Source organism: Drosophila nasuta, chromosome 3, assembly GCF_023558535.2.
Source record: "Drosophila nasuta strain 15112-1781.00 chromosome 3, ASM2355853v1, whole genome shotgun sequence".
Taxonomy (NCBI): Eukaryota; Metazoa; Arthropoda; class Insecta; order Diptera; family Drosophilidae; genus Drosophila; species Drosophila nasuta.
In genome coordinates this window covers 14,568,915-14,585,666 of record NC_083457.1, presented here as the reverse complement: position 1 = coordinate 14,585,666, position 16,752 = coordinate 14,568,915, and the positions used below count along the sequence as shown (strand labels likewise).

Below are 16,752 nucleotides of genomic sequence, written 5' to 3'. Positions count from 1 at the left end.
AGCTTTTTCTCTTTATTAGCATTGCTCTTTTCATTGCCAAAGAGCCAGTGGTAAGAGCTTTAGCGTTGTGTTAGGTCGCGGTCGCGGTCGGTGTCGCTTGGTAGCCGGAAAGTGAAATGGACTACATAAAAGTATTAAATGCGAGCGCTTTGTTTGACTTGCTTACTGAGTGTCCAACTGGCAAATTGACTGATTGACTGCAGAGACCGCCCGCTTCTTAAGCGCATTATTAGAGTTCAAGTACAAGTACGAGGGAGAGAAAGAGCTGCCAAGCGATAAACAGCAACAACGAGTGCCATTTTCATCGTTAATGCGCCTCGAGTGCGTCCTAGGAAATTAAAAGCATACTTAGTGGCGTTTAATTATTTATTCATGGCCTTTTGGCACTGTTTGATTACACGACCGCAAGCTTTTCGCGCGCTCAAAATAAAAATAAAAAGGACAACAAAAAAACTACTCTGTGCTCCCTGGGTACGGATGCCATGGAATTTGCTGTCAGGGCTCCCAAACAATTCCTTCGTTGTTTGATCGAAATTAGTTGAATGTGCTACGAGAGCTTAGGACGCGGCATCTTTCTTCCATTTACAAATTGCACCACAAGCACACATCAATTAAATACAAATCTATATATATTTTCTATACGCGATGGAGGACCAAAAGAGACCTTCGCTGGTTAACTCGGTGGTAATCCGACCCCGTCTCATCTATGGCCTGCGCACGGACGTTGTTGGTAACATACAATTCAATCTGAACAAGGAGGTCATGTATCCCGTGGAGGGTGTGTTGGCCTTCCACGACTTTGTGACCAACAAGCAGCGCTTCCTGCGCTTCCCGGAGGACACCAGACCTGAGATTATTGCGCTTAGTTCGCATCGCAAGCTTATGGCTGTGTTGGAGCGACACTCCAAAAAGTAAGATGGCGATGGTTGCTCTTGGTTTACCAGTTATTATGTCGTTATTTCCACAGTGGCCGGTATATATCTATTTATGAGCTGTCCACGTTGAAGAAGCGTCGTCATCTAGAGCTGCCCGGCAATCATCGCAATGCGGAGATCCAACAAATCATCTTTACTAACGATTCCCGTTCTGTCGCCTTGGTTACCAAGCCTCCTAATGAGATGATCTTTATGCTAGTGCTGGACAAGACGAGCACTGTGATTGAGGGTCGTGCCACAGTGCCGGGTTCCCATGGCGGTGCCGAGTGCATCGCTGGCAATCCCAGCGATTGTAGCTTCCTTGCTGTGGCTGGGGATCGCACTTTGCTGCTGATGAGCAAGTCAGAACGAGGATTCACCATTAGCAACAATTTAAAGGTCACATATCGTGTTACATCGATGGCTTTTCTGTCTATGGATCTGCTCATGGTGGGCACCGATCACGATCAATTGATCCTGGTGGAGAATGGTGAGCAGAAGCTTAGCCAGAAGGCCTCCGTGGCCGAAACAGTTGACCTGCTGATGGACCAGGAGATGTTCGACAAGGAACGCGAGGCACTCGATCAGCGTTTCGTCCACACCCAACAGTTATCCCTGCCCGATTTGCGGGTACTCTGCATGACGGCGTTTGCTCGCGGCTTTGCCTACATAATTTTCAATAAGGTGTTTGTCTTCGAGCGTGTTTCGAAGTTCAAATTCGAGCGCAAAACGGTGCTTACTGTGCCCATCACATTGTATGCAGAGCCGCTCTATCAGATCACCAATCTGGCCATCGACCACAAGCAGGAGACGGTTATTGTCACTTGTTCCCATGCTCAGATCTATGTTGGCATTCTCATTGTGCCGGAGACCCTGAAGACGAAACAATTGAAATTTGAGCCACTCGGCGTCATGATTCACATTGGCGAAGTTGTGGATTTATCTGTGTGCGCCTGGAAACCCATCATCATGACGGCCTGTATGTAAGCTTTCTTTCTAGGCGTTGCCTAGAGATCTTCTAAGTATATACAGTATTCTTAACTACCGGTTCTTGACCTATCTGTCTGATGTCCGTCTGAAATAGATCTCTGATACTTAAGGTTAAAGTTTAAGAAAACATTGTTCTATATACATTTTAAGTTGGTTTTGTCCAGACTTCCTTAAAAAAAGTAAGAGAATATAATGTATGATTGTATTCAGAATAATTTCAAAGAACCGATTATAAATTAAGAGTTTATTAGAAATAATTTTCTATTCAGGAGTTATTCAAGAAAAAATTTTCTTACCTTATCTTCAAAATTTTTAAAGATAATCTCGTAACTTTTCTCGGTCTTACTTTCAGCGCGAGATCAGACGATACGCATTTGGAACTATGAAACAGCCAAAGTGGAGCTGGTCCGCAAGTTCCAAGTGGATGTGAACATTGTAGAGCTGAATTCAACAGGTTTAATGGCAGCTATTGGTTTCTCCGATCAGCTGCGCATCACACAGATCTTCATGGATGAGTTAAACGTGAGATTCAGCTCTCAACAATTATAGTCCAACTTAATTCATCCCTCTCTTTCCCACAGATTGTTAAGACTTACAACTTCCCGCACTGCAACGATGTGCGCTACTCGAATCTGGGGCATCTCATGGCCGCTGCCTATGACAACAATATTGCAGTTACTTCGGTGTACAATCTGGAGGTTATCATCCACCTAAAGGGACACAATGGTACCGTGCTCTCGGTGGCCTGGACAAAGACGGATAAGTATCTAATCTCGGGAGGCGCCGAGGGTGCCATCTATCAGTGGGACATTGAGACGGGTGCACGACTTCAGGAAATTGTCCAAAAGGGCACCGAATACGTGACGATCTGCTGCAGTTTCAATGAACCCCTGACCATCTTTGCTGGCACCAATCACGGCACCATACGCGAATTCCAGCACTCGACACTACAGCGCGAGATTGCGCTGCCATCGCGCAACAAGGGTTCCGTCTCGGATCTATGCCTGGCACGGTCCGATCTCATTATGTTCATAGCGGATCATGAGGGCGGCTTGTTCAATATGCAGTTGCCCTTTTTGGAAGCTGGCGGAGGAACGTTTACCAATTTCCGCTTCTTTGATGGACCAGTGAATAAACTGCGATTCACCTACGATGGCTCCATGCTGGTGGCAATCTCCAAGCGTGGTACTGTGGCAGTGTGGTCCATGGAGAATATTGAGGAGAAGCTGGCGCCTATGGATCAGGATCTGATGAAGAGCCAAGAGGTGTTGATACCACGCACACAGCTCAGCGATAAAATCGAACAGATTACGAATCTGGAGCTGCGACTCAAGCAGCAGGCGGAGGAGTTCCAGTATCAGCTGAGTCAGAACGAGATCTTCGATGGCCAGCAGTTACAGGAGGTGCATCGGAGCTATTGCAGTGCACTCGAGGAGCTCAAGGAGCTGAACAACGAGATTGTGTCGCGGCATACAGAGGAAATGAATCTGATCACATTCCAGATTACCGACATCAAGCAGGAGCACCGTGGACAGATGGATGTACTAGCCAATCAATATTCGGAGCGCATGCTCATCGAGTACCAGAAGTTCACGAATCTGCGCGAGAACATGCTGGAGCTGCGCGAGAGCTACGAGGAGAAGCTAAAGAACTCGACGGGCACGCTGCAGGACACCATTGAGGCGCTGGAGAACGATTACAAGAAGCAGCTAGATGAACGCAAGGATCTCATACGTGAACTGATGAAGGAGATGCAGGACAAGAAGGATGAATTCATCAAGTATTGCCAGGAGGTGGAAATGGAGAACGATCGTAATATGATTGCCACGCAAACCGAATACGAAAATAAACTGACCACCGAACGAAACGAAACGCAGATGTGGCGCGGCAAGGCGGGTGTGCTGCAAAAGAAATACGAATCGCAGAGTCGTGAGATTGAGAATCTGCTGGAGGAGGTCGAAACTCTGAAGGAGGAGCACATCAAGTCGCAGCAGAAGATGGCCAAGCAGCTGCGCAACGTCGAGGATCTGCAGAAGGACATCTCCGATCGTGATTATGCTATTGGAGCGAAAGAGAAGCGTATCCAAGAGCTGCTGCACAAGAACCAAGAGCTGGACAAGTACAAGCAGGTGCTCAATCACAAGATAGCCGAGCTCAAGGCGCAGATAGAGCCACGCGAGTTCCAGATCAACGACAAACGCAAGCACATCATCGAAATGGAGCACGAACTTGAGGGTCTTAATCAGAATAACATTCAACTGGAGCTACAGCTCAAGGAGATGCGTGACAAGTACCTGAGTAATGTGAGCGAGTTGCGTACCGAGCGACATCGCGCCAAGGCGGCCAGGGAATGCCTCACAGCCATCTGCACGGATATTTATTATGTGGCTGGGGAGGTCAACACCTCGGAGGGTCTGAAGAAGGCCGTGAAGCAGCTGTTCCACAAGCATGCCAGTGATGATGAGCTGAAGCGTTTCGTCACCCTCGATGCCGAGGTGCGTGATGAGTTTCTGCGACAGCGCAAACAGATTGAGAATGTTTTGGCCAGATATAAACTGGTGGCAGAGGACAAAAGTGTACAGAAGAAGTACGACAAGCTCTTCCGCGAGAACGTTGTGCTACTTGATGAGGTGGAGAAGATGCGCGAGGAGAACAAGGGGCTGCGTGCTCGAGTAAAGGAGGACTTGCGGAAGACATCGAAGGGAAATAAGTTCTAGTTGTAGTTTTGTGAGAGATTTCAAAAGCTCTGTTCAGCAAATGCTCTTATAAAAAATATCGGACTTATATACACAGGATACATATACATACATACATAAAGCATTAAGATTAGTTAGTTTTAGGCCTCGACAAGCACTTTCTTTGCGTTGCTTGACGCTGTTTTCGTTGCTTTGGTTTGCTCCTTTTCCTCTTCATCGGCTTCCTCTTCAGCTGCCGCTGGCAACTCTTCGCTTGGCACGCTGGGCAAGTTCACAGCTTGCTCCTCGGCCTCGAGGGCATCCAGCTCGGCGAGTACGTCTTCCTCGTCCTCTGTGGTCAACACATCCGTCAATATGGCATCGATTTCTTGCTGCTTTTCGATTCCTTCGCGGGTCTCGTCCATGATCTTTTCCACCTCGTTGATGTCGAGCATGTCGTGCACCTTTTTCAGCGCTGCATTGCCTTGCTTCAGGCCATCCAGCACCTTCATCTCCACCTGGGCAAACTCGAGATCGGCGGCCAATTTTTCCAGGTTCTCAAGCTGCTTATCAGCATTTGTCAGCAAACTTTCCTGGTACTTCTTCTTGCGGAGTAACAGCTTGGCCCGACTAAAAGTGGAATTATTAAGTAAGCTAAGATCACGCATCTTATTATGTAAGCTACTCACTCTTTGCGGCCCTGCTGTAGACACTTCTTGGCCAGTTGTCTGTCATTCTCTAGCTGCAGCTCAATGCGTTTTTGATACTGCTTCAGTCGGTCCCGCTGTTGCTTCAGTTGCTACAGTTTATGAGGGTATTAGCTTATTAACATTATTCCGCTATGGCTTGGGTAAAGTTCCACCTACCAGTACGGCTTTGTCCTGCTCCGTAATTCGGCTTGGAGCCGTTTTTTTACTTGATTTTCCAAACAACGCACCCATTTGGAGTTACTTACGTCCAGTGTGACCGCAACTTGACTTTCAAAATATGCTAAGCATTCGCAGAAAATGAGTCATTTCTACAATGAACAGGGTGGGATGTGGTTCAACCGGTTCATTTGGCGCTGTTAAGTAACAGTCTATTCTAAGCTGTTAACAGAGTGAAGGAAAAATGCTGTCACCGAAAAGTGTTATTATTAACGGAAATCTCTTTTATTGCTTATATAAAAGTAAATGTATTACTTCAATTTGTTTAACATTTTTAAAACTAATTTATAATTTAATAAATTTTTTATTTAAAGTACCTACAAACATTTTTTTAGCTTAAGAGTATTGCAAATAAACCTATTTATATATACATAAATAAATTTGATGTTTTATTGCAAGTTATTTTAAGGCCTTCTGTGTAACTGGTTGATAAAGTCTTGGCAAGTTTTGGACCATTATAATTAGAGCTTTGCTCGCAATGCTTCATAGCAATCCGATTTGTATTTCTTGTACATGCTGCGCCAGAATTCCATGCGATCAGCATCCGGGTTGCGCTGCATCTTGCATTCCCGATCAATAAGCAGACAATCCAACTGAAATGGTTCGTTAGTATTCGGCTTGGAGACGGGTGTCCAGCTGTCCAGAGGTTTCCCATGACGTGCGAAATTCGCCCATAAGCGACATAACTGCTCAGAGAATTGGGCATCCTCTTGACTCGTCGGTGTCTCATCATTGGCCATTTGGAAGAGATAGAACAGCTCATCCGCATGTGAAGCGCCGTTCAGCTTCTGTGCCTGGAACATCACTTTGTACATATTGCGCTGACCCACGTAATCGAAGCGATAGAAGTACAATGGAGCAGTGCTCTGGCAACTGGCATGAATCTCTGCCGCGTGCTGCAGATCAATGTTGAAGTGATAGTCAGTGAAGACATCGACCAGATTGTTGAGACGCTCCTTAGTCAAAGCTTGTCCATTGAAGTAGAATTGACGTATATCGTTGGCGGCTTCCAGTGCCTCAGGTGCTTCGGGTTTCTCGACAAGATTGCGCGGTACAACGCGTGCCAGATCCTCATCATAGAGTTCCATTTTACGCCTAGCATTTACCAGCATTGCAATGCCTTCAGCTGAGTTGTAGCCCATCATTGTGGGCATGCCCTGCAATCGCTCTTTTTGATGCATCAAATCGAGAATGTTGCTGGTAATGAAGCTATCTGGACTGCTTTCGTCTTCCACTACGGGCTTGAAGGCCAACGGTAATTCCCGACGCCGCTCGTCGGGTGTCAACACATTCAATGTCCTAGATAAAATGCCATTGGGAGTCACTTGCTCCGACTGCAGAAACTTCAATAGTTGTTGATCCCCTTCGATGTTCTTGCCCTGCAGCAATTCGGCTAATCTGCGTGCTTTGTATTCGCTCTGCTTTTGGAAGACCCACTCCATATTGCCGGTTCCGCTTTGCATGATGGCCTTGTGGAACAGCTGGTTGGCATGGGCCGCATACGTGTGCAGATGCACTGAAGCCGCGCCAGCACTTTCGCCAAAGAGCGTCACATTCTGTGGATCGCCATTGAAGTTGGCAATGTTCTGCTGGATCCATTGCAGCGCTAGACGCTGATCCTTCAGACCAGCATTGCCATGGATGCCAGCTCCAGGCAGACTGAGAAAACCCAAAGCGCCCAGACGATAATTCAGCGTCACCACAATGATCTCCTCCTGCATCAGCTGAGACGGGAAAGTGCTGTAAGGTAAGAGTTAACAATAGCTCTGGTATTTGAATAAATTCTTGCACTCACTAGTCGCTGTTGCCGCTGCCAAACCAGAAGCCACCGCCATGAATCCACACCATCACAGGCAGCGGCGTCTTAGACTGGGAGCTGCTTTTGGGTGCGTAGACATTGAGGAACAAACAGTTTTCGGAGCCAATAACCTCTTGGGTGAATGGATCACGTTGATGTGACACATCGCGTTCCTTGCTGCAATCCAGCTCGGGCTCAGTGAAACGCTCTAGCGGCACAGGGCTCTGGGAGAAGTCAAAGATTAACATTTTAAATGCTCTCGAAATTCTATAAATCTCACCCGGTAGCGCAACTCTCCAAGTGGTGGCTGAGCATAGGGAACACCCAAGAATCGTTCGTATTGGCGTCCATTGGGCAACTGGTACTGCTCGCCCACAACAACACCTTGCTTCACTGGCACTTTCACCTGCAAACAGTTTATTTTATCAGCGTAAAATAATCACAATTGAGTTCTGCTAATGAACCGATTACCTTCATGTTGCTGTACAGTCTGATGAACTTATGAGAACGTCCACGAAGTTGACCAAAGTTTAGCCACATTATTGTTGTGACTGAGTGTACGTCTAAGCAGTAACAATGTCCAATTAATGAGTGCTGAAGACAAACCAGCTTTTTAACATGAACTTTAGACTTGCGTCGTCTGCCTCTAAAATGTAAACGCAAAATCAGCTGTTTCGTTAACCCATCAATAGGCGCTGGGTGTTTTTCATGCACATCTTAATTTTGTGGTGTAAACAAACTTATCGTGTAGCTGATTACCCTACAAGCTGAGTATTCTCATTATGTGGAACAACATGTAGAACGTTGTGCCTCAATAATTTAATTTATTGGGAAATATTTTTGAATGATCATTGCACGATAAACTGCTGCGTTTCTATCAGTGACTGTATATTTCATTTTATTTTTGCTAAGATATGTAGAGAGGACTTGAGAATGTTTTATTTTTTTTGGTATTTATATTTTTAGTTAAGAGTTATCATTTAACTTTAAATAAAAAAATATTGAACGCTAAAACTTAAATTAAATTTTTTTCTAATAAAAACTAATACATATTCAACTTTTTAATCTAATTAAGAATAACTTCGCATTCATGGAATCTGAGGTAATTTATCAACATTTATTTATAGTAATGAAAGAAATATTTGAAAATAAAATTCATATAGAGAGGGTAAATCTCTGGCAGGGTAGAGCATTAAATCTTCGGCATTAAAGTTTTTTCATTTCCTATCTGATTTTATTATTTGTAGTGCAATCTTTAGACGTCTGCGCCGATTTGCTGAGCTCACGACAACTCAGCACTTTCGCTATAGCCTGAGCATTAGATTAGTTCAAGGATATTTGTAGAATTTGTATTTATTTATTTTTATAGGGTATGATAACTAATAGTAGCTGAAAAATTTAACAGATAAATGTAGGTAAAGGAAGGGGTGAGTGAGTGACAGTACTCCTTTCGATCAAGATATATGATCGGTACTTAAGATTTTTTACTTGTTTCTTTCAGTTTATAAAGCACCCATTATCTTCTTGGCGTGACCCAAAATGAAACACATTCGATTACACATTTATAGTTACATTTAAAATGTTTCTAAGTTTTATTTGACTAGTTCCATTGCATAAACATTAATACAAGTTTCGAATTCAATATTTATGTTTTCAATATAATTTGTTTGTGGTTTTTTTTTTTGCTTGTTTTTGTCATGAAAGAGCTAACGTTTTTTGCTGTAACTATCGAGGTTCGGCATCATCAACAACAACGGTCGAGCTGGCAGTTTTGAAATCCGAAAGAATTGGTGTTTTAGTCAGTTAGAAACGAGGCAAGCCCCGAAACAACTTAAAAAAGGTTTGAGCTTCGATCGGTTTCAAACAGATGCAAACTCACCGTTGTTGTCATTGTTGTTTGTTTGATTTTGTTGTTGTGGTTTTGTCGTTTGTTGTGCGTCGCCAAAGGGCCAGCACATTAGATAAGGTAATAATAATGTTAATTAACTTTAGTTGTAGTTTCTTGTTTAAGCATAGGTTTTGTTGTTCACACCAAAAAATTGGAAACATTTACACTTATGTACATACATACATGCACACACATTGAACATACATACATTCAAACACTTAATAAACATTTATAATAGTAATAATAATCATAATCATAATAATAATAATAATCATCATATTTAAACTGTAGTAATAGGTAATAAGTATATAGCAAACATTGAGAACAATTTCGTCTTCGTCTACAAAGTATGCCATATCTATATTATTTATGTATATATATATATAAGTATTTATGTTCGAGACTCTTTTAGCCATGGTTTTGCATTGTTCATTTTTTTTTGTATTTTTTTTTTTTTTAATTTTTGTTATGGTTGCTTGCGATTCCTCCAGCATAATTATCATCGAGTTGTTGTTCTTGGTTTGCTTGGTTGCTTTTAAAATAAGGGTCACAAAATTCTTTTACAAATAGTAAATTGGTGTTTTGTTCTTCTTCATCCTCGTCATCATCGTTTCCGTTTTTTTTTGTTTTTCTTTTTCACTATAATCTAAAAACGTCGTAGCGCCAAAGTGCGCTTCAAATAGAGACAAACGGCTCGATGTATCAGCTCGTACTGCTCGGAATTTTGTACCATGCCACCGCGTTGCAGTCGCAGATTGCATACAATGCCCAAAATGTCCACAAAGATGTCTGGCATCTTTGGCAGCTTATCAAAACTGACACCCTCCGTCTGCTCCACAATGTGTCGTATGTGCAATATTGTGTTGCAGCTAAAACTGCTCTCCGTATCCGCATCGGCGGCATTCTGTGTAGCCTCTCGTGCCTCCGTCATGTCCGCCATGGTCAGCGTTTTGCTCAGCATTCCCGTCAACGAATATGCCAGCGATTGTCGCAGCTGACGCACAGCATTCATGATGGCCGTAAAGCAGCCGGTGCGTCCAATGCCCGCAGAGCAATGAATGATGGGCAACGGTTGCACAGCATTGAAAATATCCTGCTTGTAAATGTCCAAACGCTGGGCCATCAAATGTGCATTACACGTGCTACGCATCTCATCGTAGTTGTCGAACTCCGATTCGCATTTGCCCAAATTGAGCACATGCAAACAGGTGTCCAGCAGCGTATTGATATCGCGCGGCGAATGATGATCCGGCCAATCGGGATACCAATAGTGATAGCAGCAAATCTTTTGCAAATAATACTCCAATCGGCCAGCACTCTCTGGCACATTGATGCAGTACAGCAGCACCAACTTTCGCACCGAGTAACCATTGCGTCTCACAATGCCCACATTCTTGACTAAAAAGAAACTGCCATCCGGTGGCAGTGTGCGACGCAACGTCTCGTTCAGAGTCACCTTTGTCGAGTCCACGGAAATGTGCCAGCGTGTGCTTTGCTCACGATCCGCCTGCAGTTCACCCAACGCCACAGCACTCTCTGTCGTTGTTGCTGATGCGGGCAACAAATGCGGGTCAAAGTAATCACGTGCCAACGCGCTGATCTCAAACACCTCGCCCTTAGCGGCCACGGCGAATAGTTCATTCACCTCGATGGGAAAGTAAACGGCACACTTGTTGCGATTGCTCTCCGTGAAATTGGTGAGCATTACGATCTTTTGATAGTACTGCTGCAAGATGTGCGATTTGTCCATATGCGGACTGCTGCCGCCGTCCAAGCAGCGACGAATATAACGCTGTGTATTCTGATAGACCATAAGCCAGAACTCGAAGATTGTGTTGGGCAAGGGACCTTGCGAGGCCACATAGCACTTGGACACATAGTCTGGGCCCTGCAAAGAGATGTGTTATTTAAATCCACATTTAATAGTTATATTCGATGTAAGCTCACCTTAATGTAATTGGCATTTATGTAGGGCAAATCTTCGTTGGCCAATAGCGCCGCCTTGCTCAGCTCCTCGCCACTTCCTTGAAGCGATTGCGGCGGCATAAGGCCGCTCTGTTGATGCTGCTGCTTGAGATTCAACAGCTCGGTGGCCTCGCTCTCGAGAAGCACACGCGAATGCTCGTTGGGCAATATCGTTTTATAGCGATTCTTTGTCTGCGAACCAAATACCATCGGCTTCTCCTGATGATTGGGCGGCAGATCCCAAAACTCCTTGTGCAGATCACGAAAGATGCGCTTCTGTTCGTCCCCTTCCAGCTGCGGCAGCGAGGTGACAATGCTTTTCACCACCGCCTGATACATGGCCAGCAATTCGCTATCCTCCGAGGTGGGTGGCAATTGATTTGTGGGCGTGCCGCCTTCACCACGTCCCAACACCAACACTGGCGGCTGTTCCAGGTTCGCCTTGTAGCTGTGATCGAAGACATGATTCAGTTTGATCAGATCGAATTGATTGAGTGGATTCGAGGCACTCTGCAACATCTGTATGCTGGCCAAATAGCTCTTAAACTCCTCGCTGGTTGTCTGCGGCGACAGCGGCCGAGTCATAATGTTGCGTATGCCACCAGCGACGCCAGCACCGCCCACCACGCCTGTGGCACAACTGCAACTGCACAAGACAACACCCGTATCCGCATGGCCAGCTGGTGACTTCAGTTTCAAAGGTTCGCTTGGCTGCAAATCGGATGCGGAGCCGAAGCACAACGGTTGCTTGCTGTTGAAGTCCAAATACTGTGAACTGCTGCTGCCACGATTGCTGTTCAGATTCTCGGTGCTAAAGAACTTGCGTTGATGCGGCGCCTGGGCGCCAGCTGCTGCGCCGCAGCTACACACCGTTAGCTTCGGTTGCTCCAACTGCAGTTGCTGCAGCTGCAACTGCTCCTGGCCGCCTACCATGATTTGGCCGCTCATGTTGAGAGTAAGACTCTGATTGCTGCCGCGTCGCTCGAGCAGGCCACGCTTGGGCGTCTGATTGTTGGACATGGAGTTAAGCTCACCACACGAATTCGTGGTGTGACTCTTTAGCGTGATGCTGTGATTGGAGCCACGACGTCTAAATAATCCTTGACGCGTGCACTGCGCGCTGCCCGCAGCGACAGTTAATTGATTGTGTGGCTGCTGCTGCAGCAACTGTTGTTGCTGCTGCTCCAGATTGCAACTGGATTTCGAGTTGCTCACCGATCCCAAACTGTAGTTGGACACACTCAGCCCGCTGTTCATCAGATTGCCACACGAACTGTGCAGATTCAAGGTGAGACTATGATTCGAGCCGCGACGTTGCAGCAGATTCATCGAGCTTGCCATGCTCTTGGCCTGCATTCCCTGGCTGCCCGGCAGGTCCATGGACTTTTGCTTAAACGGCGACTCCACACTGGTGCTGGGCGTAAACTCCACCAGCGTCAGACACTCGGGCAGCGTCTTCAGATTGGTGCTCGACGAGTGCAACAAAGGATTCAATTTGTGGGCGCTGCGTGGAGCCAAATTGGCACCCAGGGAAAATTTACTACTGCTGCTGCCGCCGCTATCAACGCTGGACGCCGATTTCAATTCATCCTTGCGATGATACATCAAATAATCGCTGTTATTCACGCCCGGCGACCGACGACGCACGCTGGTGCGGCGACTGTGCAACGATTGTTGTGTGTCCAGCCTGGACAGAGAGGTGGAAAAGAGACTGGATGCGGTTGGTTGGATGAGCATATTGCCCTGACTGACATGACCGCTGCTGCTGCTGCTGCAGGGCGTGGAGATGTCATGAGATTCATTTATGTGGTGCACCACAATCGACAATTCTGTCTCGTTGGCCGCCGAGTCCAGAGATCGTGCCTTCTCCTTGGTGCTCTTAATGGTGGGAGTTTTGGGTTTGGCCAGCGATGATGGAGATGGCGATGGCTGCTGCATGGAGTGGCCACCCTTGTTGGCTGCCAGCTGCACATCGGTGATGCGTATGGTGAGATTGTTTTTATTCTTTCGATTCTTTCGCCCCGCCTCCTGTTGCACGACTGCAGCGGCATCGTGTGCTTGCTGTTGTTGATTGTCAGGCTCTTCAATAGTGGCTACGTTGGCAGCTGCTGGCGGCGCTACAGTTACTACATCCTGCACCACACGATCGATTTCGGGAAAACGAAAGAAATTGCCATTCTTATAGCCAGCCGAATTGATAATGTTAAGCGGCGATCCGGCGAGTGAATGATTCAGATTCAGATTGTTGATGGAGGCCAGAAGTTTGGGCGAATAGCTAAGGCGGCTGCTGGAATCATTGTTAAGGAGATTCGGTGTTGTTGTTGAGGTTGTTGTTGTCGTTGTCGAGCTCTCGTCTCTATAAAGGATTGTGGGTGAGTTATGTTCGCTTTTCGATAAATACAAACTGTCGCGATCGCGTTCGCGATCATGATCGTTCTCGTGATCGGTGCCACTCTTTTTTGGTATTGTGTTCTCTTTGTTGGCAAAGAAGGTACGTCCCGTGTCCTGTTGTGGCGAGCAGGACCGTCGATCGTACAATGAGAAGCGTTTGAATTTACGATTCAGCGTCGTCGGTGATTGCGGCAAAGGGGATTGGTGTTGATGCTGCTGCTGTTGTTGTTGCTTTGGATTGGCAATTGTAAATTGTTTCGGTGTATATTGTTGGGCATCCTCATCGACTACTCCTCCTCCTCCGACACCACCACCGCCTCCTCCTCGTGGCAGCGCTGCCTCATTAGTTGTTGTGGTGGGCGAGGGAAACTCAAAGGAGGTCTGCAGATAGTCCAGGGGTGTATAATATGGAGTGGGCGTGCTCTTGTTGCTCTCCACGTCCACATCGACATCAGCAGCGTTTGTATAGGGGCACTCAATTGATGCAATAACTGCATGTTCTTTGTTGTTGTTTTTTAACTTGTCCATTATATACACACACAAAACACACACAAAACGCGCTCCACTCCGCTCGCTCGCTCACTCGCTCGCACTGCTCGTTTGCTCCCTCAGTCTCTCTCGCTCTCACGCTCGCCTGCTCGCTCGCCCTTCACTTTGCTCGGCTGCGTTGCTGCTGTTTTGGCTAGACAAACGCTGCCATGCAGTTGGTGTAATGCCGTCAAACGGTTAACATTATTGGCTTGCACTTTGGCCACTTGCTGTTTGATTAACTAAATGAGCATTGCAATTCAATTACGTTTTTCACGCGACTCAACCAAAAAAAAGGAAAATAATCAACCTAAACACAACTAGTGTGACCAGGGCAATATACATACACAAAATACACATATCGATATGTGTATAAATACCTCCAGCTGTAGTTGGTATTTATACTTAAAATATACTTAAAGGAAAAATACGTTGGCAGTCCTATTTCGATAAGACCGTTGCATTTTAAAATCAATCTAATTGGAAATCGAATGTATGTATGTAAACTTTCTAGCAGGTTCATATGAATAAAGACTATTAAATTGATCATTGCGTTAGCGAGCCAATTTTATTTTGGCCGCATCATTTCAATGTGAATTTTGTTTTCGACAGGAATATATAACTTAGAACACACAATATAGCTAATTTAACTTTTAAAAATTTATGTATGTGAAATAGATATACTAGCTTATCAGTAGATCAGAGTTCATCCACAAGCGTAGCATTGTGCGATTTTGTGCCAAAAGTGCAGCTTCCTCCAGATTTTTAAAATGCTTGTCTTCAAATTGTGGTACCCTCATAGCCTCCGGCGATTGCAAGCATATTGCACAAACGTCTTGCTTATCGATAATCCTTTGCAATCGCTGCTGGTGAAAGCTGAAATAGCTGACAGAATCGGCGAATGCTGGTGACTCATTATTATTGCTATTATTTGCAATGCTCCTCTGCGCCTGCTTATCACATAATGAATTGCCCTTAAATACAACGGTTGCAGAACCTGCAGCATTACTGCATGCCAGTCGTTTGAGTTGCAATTTAAGCGCCTTGATATCAACATCGTTGCGAGTATTTGCAGTACTTGACGTTGCTTTCAAGGGCGATTTATTGTTTGGCTTTTTCGTTTTGGAGGAGTAGTTCTTCATTCTTAACCTTTGGTCACCATCGGATCGATACAATTTGGTATCAACGCGGACAATATGTGGCTTAGTGGGCTGCTCATCAAATATCCGAAACTTTGTGTCAACGGTTATCTTGTTGTTTGTTTTGCTCCCTTTATTCGGCTGTTGAACAACTGATTTGCTGGATGCGTTTGCTTTATTGAGACGAGGGGATATCATAACCTTTACACCTGCACCAGTCTGAACAGCGGCCGCATAGCTCATTCGCATGCCCTGTATAGAAGGAGACGGTGACGATGGCATCGACATTGACCCTTGCATTTGCATCGATATCGGCATCGATACACCGAGATTCATGTATTCCCCTAGAGGTTTGCGACGCACTGGAACAAATTGGCAGGGCTCCTTGCACAGACTATCGATAGTATCGTTGTGTTGTCTCCTTTTGGCATTGCGGTTCTTGCGTTTGATGAGCGCAGCCGCTGATTTCGATTTGGGTGCCGCCAGTTTCGTTTTCGTTTTGCGTCGTCCTTTTGTTACCAAGAATTGACTGTCTTTTTCGAACGGACGCATTTGCCAATTTCAATGAAAGCAAATAATTATGTTAATTTATGCGACAATAAATGTTGTCTTAAATAGTTACTTACCGATACCGGGATGTACTTTTCGCGGAGTTCTGTGATGTTTTTTGTTGCTGCTTTCATTTTATAAAATTTGAAACTTGTTCTACCTTTGCCTAACTTTCAAATAAATTTCAATGTGTTTTCACACTTCGTTCACAGCCAGAAAGTTTTCGATATCGCATCAAACAATCAAATAAATACTGAAAATAAGTAAAATGTTTCTAGCTCGTTTTTTTCAGCGTACACAAGCTTTTTATCCAAATTACGCGTAAGTTATTTAAATTTTCATAACGGTATTCCGTCTCTCTCTTTACTCCACTTCCTTTGCATTTGAAGACTATGCTCCAATAGATGCTACTCGGAGTCAAAGAGTAGCTTACCTAATGTCCTATTTTTGGGAGGAGGATTGGGAAAATTGCAAGGCGGCATAAAAGAAGAAGAATATTTTAGCTCAATTAATCAGGGACTTATGTGCAATATACGCAAGCATATTGAAAGCTCAAAGAATGCCGACTACATGCGCAAATGGGAGGAGTACCAGAAGACACTGGATCATGATGCCCTCTACAATACTACATGTCTCAACAAATACAAGGATGTTCACGAAGAAGCCTTCTTTTTAAATGAGGTGATTATGGTTTGTATTCTATGCTTTTCTTGTGTTAATTAATTATTACTAAATTAGAATACTGAGTGCTTAAAAATTATGATGAATCGTGCAAAAATCCATGATAACACTGGCGATGACGCTTGACTTGCAACAAATGACATTGAAATGCATAATTTGTTTTACGAAATTCGTTTTTCTTTTTGCACATACATATACGCCTAAGGTATACACGTTGTGAACACACGCAAAAAACACCAAGTTGTTATCAAAATGAAATAAATTGCATCTAGACCGTTAAAATCGTTTTTCGATTCTGTAACAAGTTG

At 44.9% G+C, this 16,752-nt stretch overlaps 6 protein-coding genes across 7 annotated transcripts; 2 read left to right on the top strand and 4 right to left on the bottom strand.

Annotated features, from left to right (window-relative positions):
- The first annotated feature begins 492 nt into the window (after window positions 1-492).
- LOC132788462 (cilia- and flagella-associated protein 57) lies at window positions 493-4,621 on the top strand. Its single transcript, XM_060795892.1, has 4 exons — window positions 493-911; window positions 968-1,893; window positions 2,257-2,426; window positions 2,486-4,621. Exons 1-4 carry the CDS (start codon window positions 646-648, stop codon window positions 4,619-4,621), a joined length of 3,498 nt encoding a protein of 1,165 aa, XP_060651875.1. The 5' UTR covers window positions 493-645.
- A 119-nt stretch (window positions 4,622-4,740) lies between these two features.
- On the bottom strand, window positions 4,741-5,574 carry LOC132788469 (charged multivesicular body protein 6-A). Its single transcript, XM_060795902.1, has 3 exons — window positions 5,446-5,574; window positions 5,269-5,378; window positions 4,741-5,209 (listed from the first exon to the last, which is right to left on the bottom strand). The coding sequence occupies exons 1-3, from the start codon at window positions 5,518-5,520 to the stop codon at window positions 4,741-4,743; spliced, it is 654 nt and encodes a 217-aa protein (XP_060651885.1). The 5' UTR covers window positions 5,521-5,574.
- Window positions 5,575-5,802: 228 nt separating this feature from the next.
- On the bottom strand, window positions 5,803-8,107 carry LOC132788463 (esterase B1). The gene is made up of 4 exons (XM_060795893.1): window positions 7,775-8,107; window positions 7,584-7,709; window positions 7,301-7,527; window positions 5,803-7,245 (listed from the first exon to the last, which is right to left on the bottom strand). The coding sequence occupies exons 1-4, from the start codon at window positions 7,841-7,843 to the stop codon at window positions 5,967-5,969; spliced, it is 1,701 nt and encodes a 566-aa protein (XP_060651876.1). The 5' UTR covers window positions 7,844-8,107; the 3' UTR covers window positions 5,803-5,966.
- An 833-nt stretch (window positions 8,108-8,940) lies between these two features.
- LOC132788461 (uncharacterized) lies at window positions 8,941-14,418 on the bottom strand. The gene is made up of 2 exons (XM_060795891.1): window positions 11,139-14,418; window positions 8,941-11,079 (listed from the first exon to the last, which is right to left on the bottom strand). Exons 1-2 carry the CDS (start codon window positions 14,073-14,075, stop codon window positions 9,838-9,840), a joined length of 4,179 nt encoding a protein of 1,392 aa, XP_060651874.1. The 5' UTR covers window positions 14,076-14,418; the 3' UTR covers window positions 8,941-9,837.
- Window positions 14,419-14,617: 199 nt separating this feature from the next.
- LOC132788468 (uncharacterized) lies at window positions 14,618-15,940 on the bottom strand. Of its 2 annotated transcripts, none has more exons than XM_060795899.1 (2): window positions 15,841-15,940; window positions 14,618-15,747 (listed from the first exon to the last, which is right to left on the bottom strand). In XM_060795899.1, the coding sequence occupies exon 2, from the start codon at window positions 15,548-15,550 to the stop codon at window positions 14,759-14,761; it is 792 nt and encodes a 263-aa protein (XP_060651882.1). In that variant the 5' UTR covers window positions 15,551-15,747; window positions 15,841-15,940; the 3' UTR covers window positions 14,618-14,758. The 2 variants fall into 2 exon arrangements, with proteins under 2 accessions (XP_060651882.1, XP_060651884.1); XM_060795901.1 differs by having other exon boundaries at window positions 14,618-15,743; window positions 15,841-15,932.
- A 34-nt stretch (window positions 15,941-15,974) lies between these two features.
- On the top strand, window positions 15,975-16,726 carry LOC132788471 (uncharacterized). Its single transcript, XM_060795904.1, has 3 exons — window positions 15,975-16,084; window positions 16,153-16,444; window positions 16,502-16,726. Exons 1-3 carry the CDS (start codon window positions 16,032-16,034, stop codon window positions 16,568-16,570), a joined length of 414 nt encoding a protein of 137 aa, XP_060651887.1. The 5' UTR covers window positions 15,975-16,031; the 3' UTR covers window positions 16,571-16,726.
- Window positions 16,727-16,752: the final 26 nt, after the last annotated feature.